Here is an 18395-nt window from a genome sequence, read left to right as displayed (position 1 = left end):
ACTATTTGGGTGGAGGAGCGGGGGTCGGAGGAGTGACACAATGTTGGTAGCGTTCAGTCAGATCAGTTGTGTGTACATTGAAGAAAATGTGAAATGTGGAAAATCCAAAAGAAAAAATGAGAAGTGGCTCTGCCTCCCCAGGAGATGCTATTCTCCCTACCAATTTACGGTTTCCTTTTTTATGATTGTTTTACAAATTCCAGCCAACTGTGTACTAGCTTAGATTATAACCTGCATTTTCAGATAAAGCTCACTCATCTCACTGCCATTGAGTTGATGCCAACCCATAGTGACCCGATAGGACAGGGTAGAACTGCTGTGTAGGTTTCTGAGACTGACTCTTTATAGGAGCAAAAAACCACTACTTTCTCCATGGGGAAAGTAGCTGGTGGCTTTGAACTGTGGGTTACAGCCTAAAACATAACCCATTACACCACCAGTTTCCTGTGGATGTTAAAGAAGAGGAAAATAAATGGAAAATGTTTCAAGTTACACTGTTTCAAGTTATGGATTAGGCACATAGTAGGCATTAACAAATGCTGGCCAGACAGCTGGTCTCAATAAAGGACTTTAAAAAGATCATCTACTTCCATTGGGCAGAGTTCCTCATATCTCGTCGTAGAACAAGTGGAATGGATACAAACATAAGACGTGAAGTAGCTCTTTAGTTAGAATGGACTCAGTAGCAGAGAGTTTGTGTTTCTGTTGTTATCTGTCAGTCATCAGAGAGATGAGTACTTAACTGTGGTTAAAGTTACCTTCTAGGGAGAGTTCGTTAAGTGTTCTTACCTTTTCAGTGTATCGTCCTCATTGCTGGTGATTTCATAAGTGATGAAATATAACTACACTCATTGAACACTGTTGGGCATTGAGGGGTAAAGAGATGTATCCAATAGTCTCTATCTGGGGCTGGTTCATGATGCTGTGGCAAGAAGATCCAAAGTAACATAAGTGATGCTCTAAATTATTATTATTATTTATAAATTATTATTTTGTCATGTCTTACACTTTTATGTTGTCTGTCCCCTAGGGAGGGGATTATATGTAGATCCTTGTGATTGGTTTCCCCTTTCTCCTCCACCTTACCCTTCTCCTGGTATCGCTACTCTCATTACTTACTGGTCCTGAGGAGTTTATCTGTCCTGGAGTCCCTGTGTTTCTAGCTCTGATCTACACATGTCTAGCTGTATTTCCTACATTGCGTTCTAAGGGCTCCCCAGTACTTGCTACACACCCCTTGTCCACTCCATGCTCATTGCCATCAAGTTGATTCTTACTCATAGTGACCCTATAGGACAGAATTTTGTGTGGGTTTCGGAGTAGAAAGCCTCCTCTTCCTTGGAGCAGCTAGTGGATTTGAACTACTGGCTGTGGGGTTAGCCGCCCAGTACACAACCCATTATGCCACCAGGACTCCTTTCTTGTCCACGGTAACCATGTATCACATGCCACCATTCAGGACATGGTCAGTGTTGGTAGGTAGGTAGGTGAAATAATTTATGAGATTAAAAGAAGATCAAGGTTTTTTGGGGGGGGTTTTGTTTTTTGGTGTGTGTGTGTGTGTGTGTGTGTGTGTGTGTGTGTGTGTGTGTGTGTGTATTTGGATGTGAAAAGAACAGGCTGGCCTTGAAAAAAGCAAACCTGAAAATTTTATTCTCACAGCTTAGCTAAGGATCTTGTATAGAAAGCAGCAGCTAGGGTTAAACTGTGTGTCCATTCTCACCTCTGTGTCTCTTCTAATGTGCCCACATGTGCTTTGTTCAGAGCTCCATCTCTGGAGTGACTGCGGCATATAACCGAGAACAGCTCTGGCTGGCCAACGAAGGTTTGATCACCAAGCTGCAGGCATGCTGCCGTGGATACTTAGTTCGCCAAGAATTCCGATCCAGGATGAATTTCCTGAAGAAGCAAATCCCTGCTATCACCTGCATTCAGGTATTTCAGAACCAGTTGTTGAGACAGCAAACAGGCTTCTAGAGCACAGTAATAAACAGTCAGCCCTTACAATCAGTGTCTGAGTGTGTTTGACTTCTAATAACCTCTTTGTCTCCTCCTGCTTTGGGCAAATGCCTTTTCTTCCCTGGCACTGTAAGGATAATGAATTTAGTGGTATTTAATAGAAAACTGTCTGGCTTTGTGACAGTTGTTGGCCTCAATGATTGTTTCCTTCTGTACTATTTGAACCTGAAGGGAAAATAGCTTCAGTGAAAGAGTAACATGATGTCTTAAACAAGGTTCTGAGTTCAGAATGACAGCCCCACACTGCCTCACAGTGGTGAATTTCTAGGACCCGTTTCTCATCTGGAAAGATAGTAATATGTATTCATCTTCTGCATTTGACTGGTTATCAAGAGCAAGTAAGAGAATCTGGTAGATGATGCCCTCTTCAAGGCAGAGTGCTATGCCTGCAGCAGGGACAAGCAGTGAGCTGGTGCACTGGTGGCAGCCTGGCCCACGCACGCTTCCCCCGTCACTGCTGCAAGGGATCCTCTTTAAAGCTTCATTATGAAGGGCACCTGCCTAATACTTCAAGATGAGATTTTAAAAAAACATCCTCTGGTCCTCGGGAAATAATCCGTCGCCTGTCATCTTTGATGATTTCAGTCGCAGTGGAGGGGATACAAGCAGAAGAAGGCCTATCAAGATCGCTTAGCTTACCTGCGCTCCCATAAAGATGAAGTCGTAAAGGTATGGCAGCCTGAGCAGGGTTTCTCAGTGTGGGCCCCAAGTATGATGTGACATGTGTTGAGTTGACAGCCTTGTCTAAATTTCCATATCCCCTTTCTACAGATTCAGTCACTGGCCAGGATGCATCAAGCTAGAAAGCGCTATAGAGATCGTCTACAATATTTCCGAGACCATGTAAGCACCTTAGGGTATTGGGGCTGGTGGGATAAGCATTACTGTGTTTTTTGATAGACAAAGGAATTCCTTCTTTTTTGTTCCTTAGATAAATGACATTGTCAAAATCCAAGCTTTTATTCGGGCAAACAAAGCTCGTGACGACTACAAGACTCTCAGTGAGTAAGGAAGGCTCGGCCGGAAGCGTAGGGAAGCGTTAGGGCAGGGATGGAAAGCCATCGGTGTCGGGTACTCGCGACAGATCTCTCCTGTGGTCCTGCAGGCCAGGCTTGGGAGGAGGGTAGGGTGCTGCTTGCGATTTAAGCCCTTTAGAACTGTGATGTCTAGATGTCTTGTCACTTGCCTTATTAACCTTTGTTGTATGTAACATAGCAGTAACATGATCAAGACTATACTTGGTGGTTGTCCTGGTTCATCTAAAAAGAAGCTAACACCCCCTATGAGACTAGAGCTACATTTTCAAGATAATTCTGATATTTCCGGAGAGGTAGAGAACGTCTCCTGATAACTTGGTTCATTAGCTAATGCCTACTTTTTTCCTGCTAGTAAATGCTGAGGACCCTCCTATGATTGTGGTCCGAAAATTTGTCCACCTGCTGGATCAAAGCGATCAGGATTTCCAAGAGGAACTTGACCTTATGAAGATGCGGGAAGAGGTTATCACCCTCATTCGTTCTAACCAGCAGCTGGAGAATGACCTCAACCTCATGGATATCAAAATCGGGCTGCTAGTGAAAAATAAGATCACACTGCAGGTATGGGCCAGTTCCGTGAGACTTTGGGGCATCTAGGCCTGCCTGCTTTCTTAGTCAGCCTCACCCTTGCTGACTCTTTTCAGAGTTACAGAAAAACAAAGCAATATATAATAGGCCCTAATTCGACCATCCCACGATCATTTTGTATTCCATCGTTTTCATTCCTGTTAGGTGACAAGATGTTCTTCATATAATCAAATACTCATAAATACTAGTTTTAACCACAGCACAACAATCCATTAGAAGCTATAATGTATTACAATCCCCCTACTGTTTGTCAGTTAGGTTTTTCTTAGTTTAGCATTGCAGTTAATGTCGTGATGTATACTTAGCTTTTATTTTACCGCATTTCAGACTTTCCCTTCAGTTAGATTCCTAGAAGCTGATGTTCTGGTCAGGGGCCTGGATATGGCTCTGATTCTTCATAGGAAGGGGCAAGTAGGAACAGGTAGGATCGGGGTACTGAAGACAGGATACAATGGAGGGTTTGAAATGATTTATTAGGGATCTGTTAGAGTGCAGTAGACTTGACAAGTGTTGAAGGACATTTCCACAAAGCTCAGAGCTTCGTCTTGAGAGATTTTTAATTTTACATATCGGTATTTGTTTGTAGGATGTGGTTTCCCACAGTAAAAAACTTACCAAGAAAAATAAAGAACAGTTGTCCGATATGATGATGATAAATAAGCAGAAGGGCGGCCTGAAGGCTTTGAGCAAGGAGAAGAGAGAGAAATTGGAAGCTTATCAGCACCTGTTTTACTTATTGCAGGTGAGTGACTCCGGGAATTAATATAGTAAAGATTAACTGCAAATGCTCTCACAGGAAAATTAATTAATTGATTGGTTGATTAAATGGGGGTGGGGGTTAAAAATAACGTTCTCACAGGAAAGCCTTACCGACATCTCCGGAAAGGTTTGACTCGCATGACTAGAATTTCCATCTCATGGTTTTATTTCAGACCAATCCCACCTATCTGGCCAAGCTGATTTTTCAGATGCCCCAGAACAAATCCACTAAATTCATGGACTCTGTAATCTTCACTCTGTACAACTACGCGTCTAACCAGCGAGAGGAGTACCTGCTCTTGCGGCTCTTTAAGACAGCACTTCAGGAGGAAATTAAGTATGAACATTTCTCTAGGGCACCGGGGCCCTCTTAGTTATTGTTGGTCCTTGAACACTGTTATAGATACTCATAGTTTGTGACATAGGCCTCCCTAGACATTTTCTTACTCCCAATTAGTACTTAGTTTTAAGAAAAATCCATTTAATTTTTGCTAATATAAAGTGTTGCTGCTTTGGGGAGGGGAGTAGAATAAGAAATTCGCTAAGATAAACAAGCAGTCATCTAGCTCAGAAGCAACAAAGCCCAAATGGAAGAATCACACCAGCCTGTGTGATCACAAGGTGTCAATAGGATCAGGTATCATGCATCAAAGAACAAAAAATCATATCATTGTGAATGAGGGGGAGTGCAGAGTGGAGACCCAAAGCCTATCTGTGGGCAACTGGATATCCCCTTCCAGAAGGGTTCCGTGGAGGAGACGAGCCATTCAGGGTGCAGTATAGCAACGATGAACATAGAACTTGTCTCTAGTTCTTTAATGCTTCCTACCCCACTATTATGATCCCAATTCTACCTTACAAATCCAGCTAGACCAGAGGATGTACACTGGTACAAATAAGAGCTGGAAACAGGGAATCCAGGACAGATAAACCCCTCAGGACCAATAATGAAAGTAGAGCTATCAGGAGGGGAAGGGGGGAAAAAAGGGGGAACCGATCACAAGGATCTACATATAACCCCCTCCCAGGGGAACAGACAACAGAAAAGTGGGTGATGGGAGATGTCTGACAGTGTAAGACATGGAAAAATAATAATAATTTATAAATTATCAAGGGTTCATGAAGGAGTAAGGGTGGGGAAGGGAGAGGAAAAAATGAGCTGGTACAAAGAGCTCAAGTAGAAAGAAATGATTTGAGGATGATGGCAACAAATGTATAAATGTTTATAAAAAAAATGTATAAATGTGCTTGACACAATGGATGTATATATGGATTGTGATGAGAGTTTTATAAGCCCCCAATAAAATTATTTTAAATTATTTTTGCTAAGTTACATAATTATAGGGACATACTTGACTCTATTATGATAAGTTTTACAAAGCTGATCTAAACCCATATTTTTATCTTATAAAGGACTTGGACTTGGTGAATCCTGCGATTAAGTTTGCAACAGCGGGAAGGTCCTGGGTGCAGATGAGTGTTTTTAGAGAAACAGCATGCACCCATTTCTTTGCAGCTCTGTCTGCTTTTAGGAGATAAGACCTTTAAGTAGGAAGGGTCTAGCGATGATCTTTAAGCGAGTCTATGAATGGTTTAAATAGAATTTGTATCTGATCTTTCATAGGTCAAAAGTTGATCAGATTCAAGAAATTGTGACTGGGAATCCAACGGTTATTAAGATGGTTGTAAGTTTCAACCGTGGTGCCCGAGGCCAAAATGCCCTGCGACAGATCTTGGCTCCTGTTGTGAAAGAGATTATGGATGACAAATCTCTCAACATCAAAACTGACCCTGTGGATATCTACAAATCTTGGGTTAACCAGATGGAATCTCAGACAGGAGAAGCAAGGTATGAAAACATAATACTTTTTCCTTTTATTAGCTTTTCTTCCTCCTCCTCTCTTTTTTCTTGCTGTTCTTTAATTTACAAACTACAAATGGTTCAAATAATTTTTCCTCAGAAAACATTTCTTTAAATGTTAACTTAATAATGTATTTAATCCAGCAAATATTTATTGAGTACTTGCTATGTGCTAGGCATTAGAATACAATAAAAAATTATCCTTCTTGTCTTCATAATTCATTGGCTTAGAGAAACAATTAATATATAAAAATAATAGTATAATTGCAAATTGAGAAAAATTGTTGTTTTTTTAAGATAATGTTTCGCTTTTAATGCAAATTTTTGCACAGCCAAGTAGGTTTCTACACGTTCAACAGTTTCTACACGTTCAGTGACATCAGTTATATGCTTTACTATGGGTAAATATTCTCATTATTTCTGTTCTGGTCTTCTCATACTGAATATTTTTACAGAAACACACACCTTATGTGGTTTTTGCCAGGCTCACATTATCATTATTGTCTGTGGCTGAGCTCAGCCAACTCTAACCCAGTGCCTCACGGACATTATGTTGACTTTGAGTCACAGCCACCCTGTAGGACAGAGTAGAACTGCCCCAGTGGTTTCTTAGGTTGCGATCTTTCTGGAATCAGATTCCACATCTTTCTCTCAGAGAACAGCTGATGGGTTTGCACCACCAGGCTTTTGGTTACCAGGTGAGCACTTACCCAGTGCGCCACCAGGGCTGCTCTCAATTGACATTGGGAAAACGTAGTTGCCTGTCTAATAAGTCGGTCTAGCAAAAGTCTCAACAACTAACAGGGCAGTTCTACTCTATCCTGTAAGGTTGCTATGAGTCGGAATCAGCTTGGTGGCAGTGAGTTGTTGTTTTTTTACCAAAAGTCAGTGAAAGAGGAAGACCCTGAACAAGATGGATTGACACAGTGACAGCTGTGATGGGCTCAACGTAACAATTGTGAGGATGGCACAGGACCTGGTGGCAGTGTTTTGTTCTGTTGTCCATTGTGTCGCTACGAGTTGGGACCAATTTGGTGTCACCGAACAACAACAGAATAACCTGATGGTTTCATTTAAGACACTCTGTTAGAGTTTTCATTTTTAACTATTGAGCTAATGTGCTGTAATTATTAAGTTAGATTAATAGAAATGCACATTTGAAATTGTTTATTTTCTAATTTCTGAGGTACTTCCAACTTGATCTATGATTTCTTGACGATGGCTTACACCTTTACAATTATGAACAAAAGTAACATTTAGCACATGAGGTTTAAGAAAAGGAGCAAATATGATTTACATGTGTTGTTGGAGGGCAGGTGAAAGAGGCCGGAATTACTTCTGGGTATGTCATGAGACATGTACAATACTTGCATAGGCATCCTAGGCCAGACTGTTTTACTTACAACGTTTCAAATGTTATATGTGTGGGTGAGTTATTTGCAGGGGAAAATAAATGTCATCTAAGTTTCTTTATATTCTTACTCTTCCTTTTCCTAAGCAATTTTTATTTAATGTAGATTTTTTAAAAAGGTGTACAGTACTCACCAGTGATAACTATTTTGTGAGCCAATCTGTTAACTAGCTAAAACGTAACCTCAGGATAGTGTGGGTTGAAGGTCTTAAACAGGGGGCCTTAAACTTTTTAAACAGGGCGCTGGTTCACTGTCTCAGACCCATTGGAGGGCCAAACTATAGTTTAAATAAAAACACCTATGAACAGATTCCTATGCACACTGCACATGTCTTATTTTGAAGTAAAATAACAAACGGGGCAAAAACACCCAGTGGGCAGGATAAATTTCCTCAGCGGGCCTTATGTGGCCCGTGGGGCGCAGTTTGAGGACCCTTGGAAAGCGTTGTCTCCAGTGTTCCTCTTGCCTTGCTGGGTTCTCTATCTTCCAGACTTTGGAGGGAAGAAGGGGTTCTTGATCACACTTTCCAGGCTCCATCTGCTGTGGCCCTTTGTTCAATGATGGCAAGTGGCGTGCAGTGAGTGGTACGGAGTTCTCTGGTCTCTGGGTAGTTAAGGTTTTTGTAGACTCTCCTTTGACTAGTTTCTCCTTTCGTTTTTTCTGGATGAGCATAGAACCAATAGTTGTATCTCACATGGCCACTTAAGACACTTTTAAGGTAACTGACACTCACCAGATTAGGAGAACATAACTTATGAAGTATGTTGTGGTAATTAACCAGATTTTCCCATGATACACTCAGATATTTTATTGATTTTTGTTACAAAACTAAACATGTCATAGCAATTACTAAAAAGTCCTTTCTTGGGGATATGAACATCTTCTGCCTTGGTCAGTCTGTGCACACCACCCATATTGGGTGCTGTTTTCGATCACTAAAAGATCTACTATCTTGAGAGTGATATCCTTCTTCCCATCCGCCAGCCCCTCTCCATGGTAACCACCAATGAATGTCTCTGCATGTATACCTATTCTTAGATTTTTACAAAACTGCGATCACCAAATATTTGCTCTTTTGTGATGGATATACCTCTTTAAGAATGTCCCCAAATTCAACCACAAAATATAGGAAGAATGTTTCCAGCACTCATTGTTACCCTTCATAGCTGCAAAGTTTGCAAAGGGCACTGTTAAGAATGTAAGACTGAGGCACACCCAGAAAACAAATCTCATGAGGTGGTTATCTATGTGTGAGTAGTAGCTGGGGGCGTGGGAAGGTACTCCCGGGAGAGCCTGTTGGGGAATGTCAGTTTCATTTAGCTGAGGTCGTAAGCAGGTATCAGACTTTAGAGACAGAGGAGACAATCCTGTCCCTCACAGCAATTTTAAAATTATTTGAAAGCCATAAATATATTTTTACAAACAAATGAAATCACCATTGTCTGAATAACATCCTTTAAAATCATCAGTTTTACTTCAGAGCCAGATACATACCGAAAGAGCCGCACATGGCTAACTGGGCCAGCAGAACATGCTGGGCAGAAGGACCAATGTGTCTGAATGCTCTCAGGTGGAAAGGAGCTTGGATCAGTTTCAGCCCTGAAGGGCTACCGGCCTAGCTAGAGATGCAGTGGGAGAGAAGCTGGGGCCAGCTCACCCCGATGTGAATGAGAACACTTGTTTCCTTTATGAATGGTCATTTGTCCTGTGGAATACTGAGAGTTGGACTAAGTTCACTAATGACAGGAGCTGACTAGGCTAGGGCATTATTGAATCACAAATATTAACACATCTAAAGCAAAAGAGTGTCGGTAATATATAGGTAATTATTCTGGGAAAAATAGAGAGCAGGTTTTCCAACTGCAGTGAGGATTGAAAGGTGTGAAGAATGGAGTTGGGAGCAGTTCAGTTGATGGTGGAGGCTTTCTAGTTATTGGGGTACAGAGTAGATTGGCAAGGCAGTCCTCCGAGCTAAAGAGGTGTCGCTGTTTACACCCTGGCTTCTCAGACTCCTGAGAATCACCCATGTCGTTATACACATTTCGTTTTAACCATGGGAAGACTTTTCCAGTGAGGAATTTATGTTTTGGGCTTAAGCTTCTTATTTCATCATAGACTGACTGGCAAACTGGCCCAGGTCCACTCTTAGAGCCGCATCACTCTACTTCCCATGGTCGTGGGCGCCAGGCAGAGGGGACAGAGAACAGCATCTACTGCCTTCTGCCAGGACTTATCTGGCATCTGATTGAAGTTGTAGCTCCTGTCATTCACCAGCAGTCAGAACATTATGGGGGGGGGGGGGGGATGATAAGTCCATTTTTTGGCCATACACCTGAGGCCAAACTATAACACTTATAGTTGGTTGGCCAACTATAACTCTTTTCTAGATTTTGCTGACAAGCCAAGCTACCTACCCCAGAGTGACAGCCCCATGGACACGGGCTCAGCAGTACTCAGTTATTTCCTTTGATGGTCTATGAGTTGGTAATTTTTAGATGAAAATTTGTGATTTTTTTTTTCTTAAGGGAATCTATAAGAAACTGGTATCTTATTTTGGTTTTCATAAAATGGAAATTCATTGTAACACTTTTTGTTGTTTCTGATAACCATGAGGTGTCATTAATGGTGTGGTGTGGTGGGAATTCATCCAATGTGTAAAAATTTGTGCATCTTTGACTTGTGAATTCCCGTTAGTTTTCCTTTCTTTTTTTTTTTTAAACAATTTATTGGGGCTCATACAATTCTTATCACAGTTCATACATATACATACATCAATTGTATAAAGCACATCTGTACAGTCTTTGCCCTAATCATTTTTTTCTCCTCTTTCTTTACATTTTATTAGGGACTCATATAACTCTTATCACAATCCATACATATACATACATCAGTTGTATAAAGCACATCCATACATTCCTTGCCCCAATCATTCTCAAGGCATTTGCTCTCCACTTAAGCCCCTTGCATCAGGTCCTCTTTTTTTTTTTCCCCTCCCTCCCCTTTCCCCCCTCCCTCATGTGCCCTTGGTAATTTATACATCGTTATTTTGTCATATCTTGCCCTATCCGGAGTCTCCCTTCCCCCCCTTCTCTGCTGTCCCTCTCCCAGGGAAGAGGTCACATGTGGATCCTTGTAATCAGTTCCCCCTTTCCAACCCACTCACCCACCACTCTCCCAGCATCGCCCCTCACACCCTTGGTCCTGAAGGTATCATCCACCCTGGATTCCCTGTGCCTCCAGCCCTCATATGTACCAGTGTACAGCCTCTGCCCTATCCAGGCCTGCAAGGTAGAATTCGGATCATGGTAGTTGGGGGGAGGAAGCATCCAGGATCTGGGGGAAAGCTGTGTTCTTCATCGGTACTACCTCGCACCCTAATTAACCCATCTCCTCTCCTAAACCCCTCTATGAGGGGATCTCCTTTGGCCGACACTTGGGCCTTGGGTCTCCACTCTGCACTTCCCCCTTAGTTTTCCTTTCTTTTACTCCAGCCACCAAACACATAGCAAACTTGGACTTGGTAGCCTCGTGGGGATGTTTACCTTGAAAAAATCTTAGAAATTTCATTTTCTGGTTCTTGACTACAGCCATTGTTTTTAGCATGTTCATCTGCTTCCCTCTGTTACTTCATGACAGAGAGACTATCAAAACCTTGACCTCTGCTTTTCGTTTTGCCTTTCAACTCCCATCTACCCCGATTTCCTTCCCCATTAACCCTCGTTCCCCAAACTCTAGCACACGCACTCTTCTTCCGCTAGTTTCTTCATCTCCCTTGCCCGCCAAGCACAACCCCTAAACTAACCCAACTCTGGTCACTTCCCCCACCCCAAGGACCTTCTTCAGGCTTCATCTGGGACAGCGGTTCTCAGCCTGTGGGTTGTGACCCCTTTGGGGATCGAACGATCCTTTCACAGGGGTCGCCCGATTCATAACCAGTAACAAAATTACAGTTATGAAGTAGCAATTAAAATAATCATATGATTGGGGCGTCACCACAACATGAACTGTATGAAAGGGTCACAGCATTAGGAAGGATGAGAACCACTGAATCTAGGACCTCTTCTCTGCGTATCATGTCAACATTTTTCCGTGTTCTGCAGAGTTTTAGCCTTAGATACTAGGCTAGCTCAGTGCCTTTTCCATGAGTGATCGTCAGCCCTGTACCTTGCATTTCTATTTGTAATGATAATCCCTCATCAATATCTAAAGGATCACCAACTCCCATTGATTGTATCCCATTAGTATCTATCAGATCCGTCTCTCTTTCTTGGTCCCCACTGCTGCATCTCGTCACTGATGTCTCGTCACTTTGTGATCAGGCAGTGGCACTAACCTCCAACCTCTTTCATCTGTGACTGTCTGTCCATGTTTAATTCATTCCCCATGGTAGGCCAGAGCAGTCCTCCTCAAAATGCAGATCTCTTTATCTTAGCTTCTAGGGAAATCCAGTTTTAGCACTGTTTACAGAGCCCTCCATGATCTGGCCCTGTCCAGCCTCACCTCTCCTCTCACTTCTATTTCGTTTGACCATCTTTGTATTTGTTCGTCCTCAACCTAAAAGATTTTTCCTGAGCTCAGGTAGCCCTTCTTTCTGGAAATCTTCAACTTCATATGTATAGCCCCAAATGTCTACAGTTCATCTGTTAGATCCTCAAGAGAAAACGCTGTGTGTTACACCCCCTGTGTCAGTCAGAATACCTGGCTTATAGTTAGTTCTAGGCAGCCAGCACCCAGCTGAGCGAAAATCAAGTCTGAATTCAGATTCCGACCCCTCCATTTACAAGTTTACCAGTCTCTCTGGGTCTTCCTGGTTTTGAAAGAAAGATTCTCTGCCTCAAGTCGTTCCTGCCCATTGGTCTAACACAGCCGGGTATAATTTCTCCTGTCTAGCAAACTGCCCTATGATGTGACTCCTGAGCAGGCTTTGGCTCACGACGAGGTCAGGACACGGCTGGACAACTCCATTAGGAACATGCGTGCTGTGACTGACAAGTTCCTCTCCGCCATCATCAGCTCTGTGGACAAAATCCCGTGAGTGCCGTTACTTGTCCTGACCCCAAGTAGAGCCCACTAGTGCCCTGCAGCTCCTGCACCTTCTCACCAAGTGTTGTCCATCCCACAGTTACGGGATGCGCTTCATTGCCAAAGTGCTGAAGGACTCTTTGCATGAGAAGTTCCCTGATGCTGGTGAGGATGAGCTGCTGAAGGTAAGACTCTGAAAGCAAGCTCTTGTGCTTTGAATAGCCAACCCTTTGAGGAAAACGCTCCAAAATTAGGACTGGGGGGAAGGGGCAGTGTGAGGAATCCAACCTAGGTTTGTAGGACATTATTCAACCTAAGCATAGATTCTGGCAGCAGCTGGCCATTGATTGTGAACTTTGAAAAGCAACTGTAAATAAATATTGTCTCTTAGTCTGAGCAGGTAGTTTGAATGGCACCCAGGGATGGAACAATAAAGGAAGATGGCTATTTCCTCTTGAAATAAATGTCTTTGGGTCTTCTTTTCACTGTAGAGCTGCTCCCTCTGCTGGTGGCCGGGCGACTAGCAGCAAGCACAATGGTTTCCGCTAAGGCTGTTGCTGGTGACTCTTTCTTACTCAGCTATGCTCCTTCCATTTTTTTTTTTTTAATCTGAACGCTTTTTTTCTTCTTTCTCCTAGTTCTGTGCTTTCCTACAGTGAGGCCTCGATTCTAGACTTTCTGTTCAGGTGAATTAAATTTTTTTTCCCTCTCTGAATGGAAATGTAGGGGAAATGCTGTGCCTGTCTTTGAATTCTCCAGTAAAACAGCTGGATGTCAAGTGACTTCAGAGGCATAACTTTGGCCTTTGAAGTCAGCAGCACGAGGATGGTGGGGGTGGGACAGGACACTCCGCTCACTAGGTCAGGTTGATGGGCTGATAAGGACAGCCCTCCTCCAGGGGAATGCAAACTGCATGTGGTGAACAGCAACCCCTTTCGCCGAGTTTGCTGCGTGGAATGCCCGAAGTGCCCTCAAATGCCTCCTGGATCAGCTTTTTCCTTAAGCTACTGGTAGTGACTTTCGTTTCTGCAATTCTTTTCTTTCTTCTGCATCTAACAAAGATTTGGGATGATTTTATTTTAGTCCTTATGAGAAATTGTGGTGTGTGTGTGTGTGTGTGTGTGTGTGTGTGTGTGTACACTCCTCGGCCCCCTTTGCAGGACTGATGTGGGGAGGGTTGGTTCTTTCCTAACAAAGTCATGTTCGGCTTCATTGGTGGTGTGGCTTTGACACCATTTTTCTGCTTCATCTGTTCTCAGATTATTGGTAACTTGCTTTACTACCGGTACATGAATCCAGCCATCGTTGCCCCCGATGCCTTTGACATCATTGACCTGTCGGCTGGAGGCCAGCTCACAACAGACCAGCGCCGAAATCTCGGCTCCATTGCAAAGATGCTCCAGCACGCAGCTTCCAATAAGATGTTTCTGGGCGATAATGCTCACTTAAGCATAATTAATGAATATCTTTCCCAGTCCTACCAGAAATTCAGGTATGGGGAAGGGATTACCGTTCTGCAAAGATTCTGTGGGATGGGTTCCTATCTCTGAGAGGAAAGACAGATGGTGTTGGTGAGATGAAAAGTTAAAAAGCACATCCGGCTCCCCTTCCATCTCCATGTTCTAAGATAGGTTTTTGTACTCAGAGCTCCAGGAGGCAATGCATTCATGTTGAAGAGGATTTTTGAGCTATTAAAATGTATTCATATTAAACTCTGAGTTCTGGGCATGAAGCTCATGGTTATACATTAAGCACATTATTACCTTGTCCTCAGAACTGGAAAGCTTCTAATGTTTGTAAGTAAACATTCGGTTTGAGTTGAGTGTCTTAGAAAAAGGTGGCTCTCCCACATTATAGGTGTCCGAGCACTGTTCTAAACCCTGGTTGAATGTCTCTTGTGTACAGAACTAAAAATAGGAGGTAAGAGCAGGAGTTCTTCGAGTCCATCTCCCAAAGCTGCCCACAGCACAGTGAACAGGAAGCACTTGAATTCACCAACTGAAAGTGCAGACTCATTTCTGGAGAGAGTGGTGGCATGTCTTCTCATCAGCTTCCTTTCCTGTCTCATTGATGGTGGTGAAAAGAACTCTGCTTATTTTCAGACGATTTTTCCAAACTGCTTGTGATGTCCCAGAGCTTCAGGATAAATTTAATGTGGACGAGTACTCTGACTTAGTGACCCTCACCAAACCAGTTATCTACATTTCCATTGGCGAAATCATCAACACCCACACTGTAAGTATTGCTCTTTAATTACTTGATTGCATTGCTTAGCAGTAATTGCCTTGTTTGGCTGCTGCTGCTCACCATTTCTGGGAGTCAGATTGCTCACATTCCTTTGATCTTCCACCGCCGCTGCCATGTTTGTGCTCTCCCTTTGCTTTATTATTTTTAAGACTATCTACTGCTGAGTTTTTCTTTCTTTTCTTTTCTTTTTTTTTACTGCTGAGTTTTTCAACGTGATCCCTGAGCCACCTCAATCAGAAGCATCTGCGCTGGTTATTCAAATGAAGTTTCCCGGATACAAACATCATAGGCCTGCTGAATCAAAATCTAGAATTGACCTTGCAAGCACTGATCTAGTGGCTTGATAAAATGCTGTTTACTGTTCCTCCTTTTTACCCACTGCACGTCTTTTTCTCTTTTTTTGGTAACACTGTGTTCTGTAATCCAGCTTCTTCCTCAGTGTAGCCGCAAGTGATTGTTCCCCTGGGTGTTCCCCTGCCTTCAGATTCCTTTCTTCCCCCGCGGGCATAAAGACCAGGAAATGAGGACATAAACAAGCTGTAAATGAAACTTTACTCATGTCCTTTCGTAGGCATCATCTGAACAAATCACCCTTGAAGGCTCAGTTGGATGCCCCTAAAATAATAATACTATGTGAATTAAAAGATAGACCTTTAAAATATTGAAAACTATGAATGTGCGTTCTGTGAACTAATAGTAATGTCCATAAAGGACCTTCAGTATTGAAGCGTGTGGGCTTCATTGTTCTTTCTTAAATTGCGTCCATTTGTATGGATGGATCTCCTGAGGACTGTGAGGTTAAAGGTGAGCACCAGGATTTCCTGTCGATTCTCATAACATTTGTCATCCTACAGAGGTCATTGTGGTGCTTTATACACTTGTAATTCTTGGGGTAGTTTGCTAAGGGCTGGCTGGTCAGTATAGGAGCTTTGTTACATAGTCTCGCTTTTGCAGATCACTGTTAGGCACTGTGGGCCAGGCCGGGGGCTAAAGGGCTACATGTGTAATGGAAATTGACATCGACTGTTTGGTACAGCTCTTGCTAGATCATCAGGATGCCATTGCTCCAGAGCACAACGACCCCATCCACGAGCTGCTGGATGACCTTGGGGAGGTGCCCACCATCGAGTCTTTGATAGGTAAAGTTCTCGCTCAGTGGGACCCTAAAGGAGGGTGGGCACATACTGGGGAACAAAACAAATGTGACCTCTGTCCCTGAGGAGCTTAAGTTAGTGGAAGATGCATTTTAGATGAGTATTTACAAATAGTCATGTGTGAAATTTTGGTGTGATAATGATCACAATTATTTTCAGAATTATTATAATACAGCATTGAAAAGATTTGTCAAACCTATATGAAGCTTATTATAGATCTTTGGCCTTTTTCATTTGGTGTGACATTTTATTTCTTAGTAAGTGCCGTTCCTGCTACCCTGTGTGTGTTGGCTTTTTCAAGTATATAGACTTGCATCATCTTTTATTTGTAGTTTTCCCCCCTGTGGTATCACCTCTCATTGTTGTACTGACTTTTTCTGCTTTCCTCAAATTCCAGGGGAAAGTTCTGGCAATGTAAATGACCCAAATAAAGAGGCACTGGCTAAGACAGAAGTCTCTCTGACACTGACCAACAAGTTTGATGTGCCTGGAGATGAAAATGCAGAAATGGATGCTCGTACCATCTTGCTGAAGTGAGTGTCCAAAGTAGGAAGGGGTGACATGACTAATAATCCAAATGTTTCCTGGCTGTGGCGAATAAACCCATTTGATAAGTGAAATGATCAACTTAGCCTTCCGAGCCTGTCATAATTAGGGCCCCCTCGAATATATACTTAGCTGCCTTGTTTTGGGCATAAGATGCTAAAATGAAATGGAAACCTTGGAAACGTATTCTGTCCAAGCTGACAGAGGACCTTGGCTTGAGGACCTTGGCATGACTACCTCAACACCAGCCCGGGGGATCTCTGAGCTAGCAGTTGCATTGCCACTGTTGAGATCAACTTGAGAAGTAGAAATCCTGGAACTGGTTAAATGCTTTCTCCCTCTTGTTTTCAGCACAAAACGTTTAATTGTGGACGTCATCCGCTTCCAGCCAGGAGAGACCTTGACGGAAATCCTAGAAACACCAGCCACCAGTGAACAGGTAGGATTTGGTGTTTAACAGGCATCTAGTAAGGTGGATAGGCACTTCCATGAGAGGCCAGTGCCAGCCTTGAAAGGTAGAGGCGGGAGTGGGGGGTGTTGCAGTTAATAAGAGGTCACGTAAGTGCGGGCGTGACTGTAACTTGAATATGGTGGTGGTTCGGGCTTATCTGAGCAAGCTGTTGGTTCCTAAATTGAAAGAGGCGTTTTCTATAGAGAGGCATAGAGCTCAGTGGCACTTACATACTGCGTGTGTGTGCACGTGCATGCATGCACATATATCCAAAATTTAACATATAAAATCTTGTTACGTGCCTTGGTGGTTAGAGAGCTCAGAATGTTGTGTTAACGAATTCATGATCTATTTGGAAATAAGACAAATATGCCTAAAACAGTTAGAAAAACCATGAAAAATGATAGCACTGATGTTAAGAATAATTAAATCTCAGTAGAGAGGCCGATGCGGAACAGTGTCTTTACAAATGCTTCATCAAGGAAGTGGGACTTGAGCTAAGGATGGCCAGGACTTGGTGGTCTTTAAGGCCCTGCAGGCATTCTTCCCAGGAAGGTGCCTGGGAACAAAGGAAAGGAGGAGCACAACTGGAACACGCTTGCCTGCCTAGAGTGAATGAATGTGTGTGTGGGGGGTGGGGGGGAATGACTAATGGGAAGTAAATGATTAAATCAAACTATACCACATCTAAAAGCTAATAAAGCCAGCCAGGAATCTGACGCTGGCGAGATGGCGAGTGAAGAGCCTTTGGTGATGAACTGAGCAGTGCTGTCAGGGCAGATGGTGGAGTCATCTAGGTGTGTGGTGAGGTCCCAGATCCAGTTAGGTGGGGGTAGAGTGGCAAGCAGTGAGGAAGGAAGGGAGGAGTCAATTGATGTATAAGATCCTGTTTCTCATTGGTAAAATGAAGAAAATGAAATCATTTGGTTTTAAATTTTTGAACTTGGGAACTTAGTTGAAAGCCCCACAAATGAAAGGAGATAAAATTGGAAAACTGTTTTGATAGCACCAGGCACTTGGGACCCAGCCCGCTAGGATTCTGTGGGAAAACCCTTCCGGCTGCACAGAGGACTGCTTGAAACCAGTGTTTTCATCTGACTTCTCAGCTCTGTAGATGTTCTGATTGAATTGATTTGCTGAGCAGGTGCTATATCTATATTTGGTGTTTTCACTTAGGTTCTTTCATATAATCCATGCTGCATCCTTATTGGGTGAACATTTTCTTCCTGTTTAGAGGGTAATTTGTCTGGGCTGATCAGCACCTAGTCCCAGACCCCGTTTGTTCAGACTCTGACCCTG

The 18395-nt window shown here is 43.0% G+C and overlaps 1 protein-coding gene across 1 annotated transcript in view; it reads left to right on the top strand.

Moving 5' to 3' along the window:
- IQGAP1 (IQ motif containing GTPase activating protein 1) overlaps nt 1-18395 on the top strand; it is a 110651-nt gene that overhangs the window by 80075 nt on the left and 12181 nt on the right. Inside the window, exons 19-33 of the mRNA XM_075558022.1 lie at nt 1765-1935; nt 2605-2688; nt 2791-2862; nt 2951-3020; nt 3409-3617; nt 4231-4386; nt 4577-4740; nt 6028-6252; nt 12567-12707; nt 12799-12883; nt 13958-14190; nt 14801-14933; nt 15982-16084; nt 16497-16632; nt 16997-17084. Coding sequence (XP_075414137.1) covers nt 1765-1935; nt 2605-2688; nt 2791-2862; nt 2951-3020; nt 3409-3617; nt 4231-4386; nt 4577-4740; nt 6028-6252; nt 12567-12707; nt 12799-12883; nt 13958-14190; nt 14801-14933; nt 15982-16084; nt 16497-16632; nt 16997-17084 — 2070 coding nt within the window. The remainder of the gene's footprint in view (nt 1-1764; nt 1936-2604; nt 2689-2790; nt 2863-2950; nt 3021-3408; nt 3618-4230; nt 4387-4576; nt 4741-6027; nt 6253-12566; nt 12708-12798; nt 12884-13957; nt 14191-14800; nt 14934-15981; nt 16085-16496; nt 16633-16996; nt 17085-18395) is intronic.

The sequence above is a fragment of the Tenrec ecaudatus genome, chromosome 9 (genome assembly GCF_050624435.1).
Source record: "Tenrec ecaudatus isolate mTenEca1 chromosome 9, mTenEca1.hap1, whole genome shotgun sequence".
Taxonomy (NCBI): Eukaryota; Metazoa; Chordata; class Mammalia; order Afrosoricida; family Tenrecidae; genus Tenrec; species Tenrec ecaudatus.
Note: the sequence above shows the minus strand (reverse complement) of the source record. Positions and strands in the feature narration are given on the sequence as shown.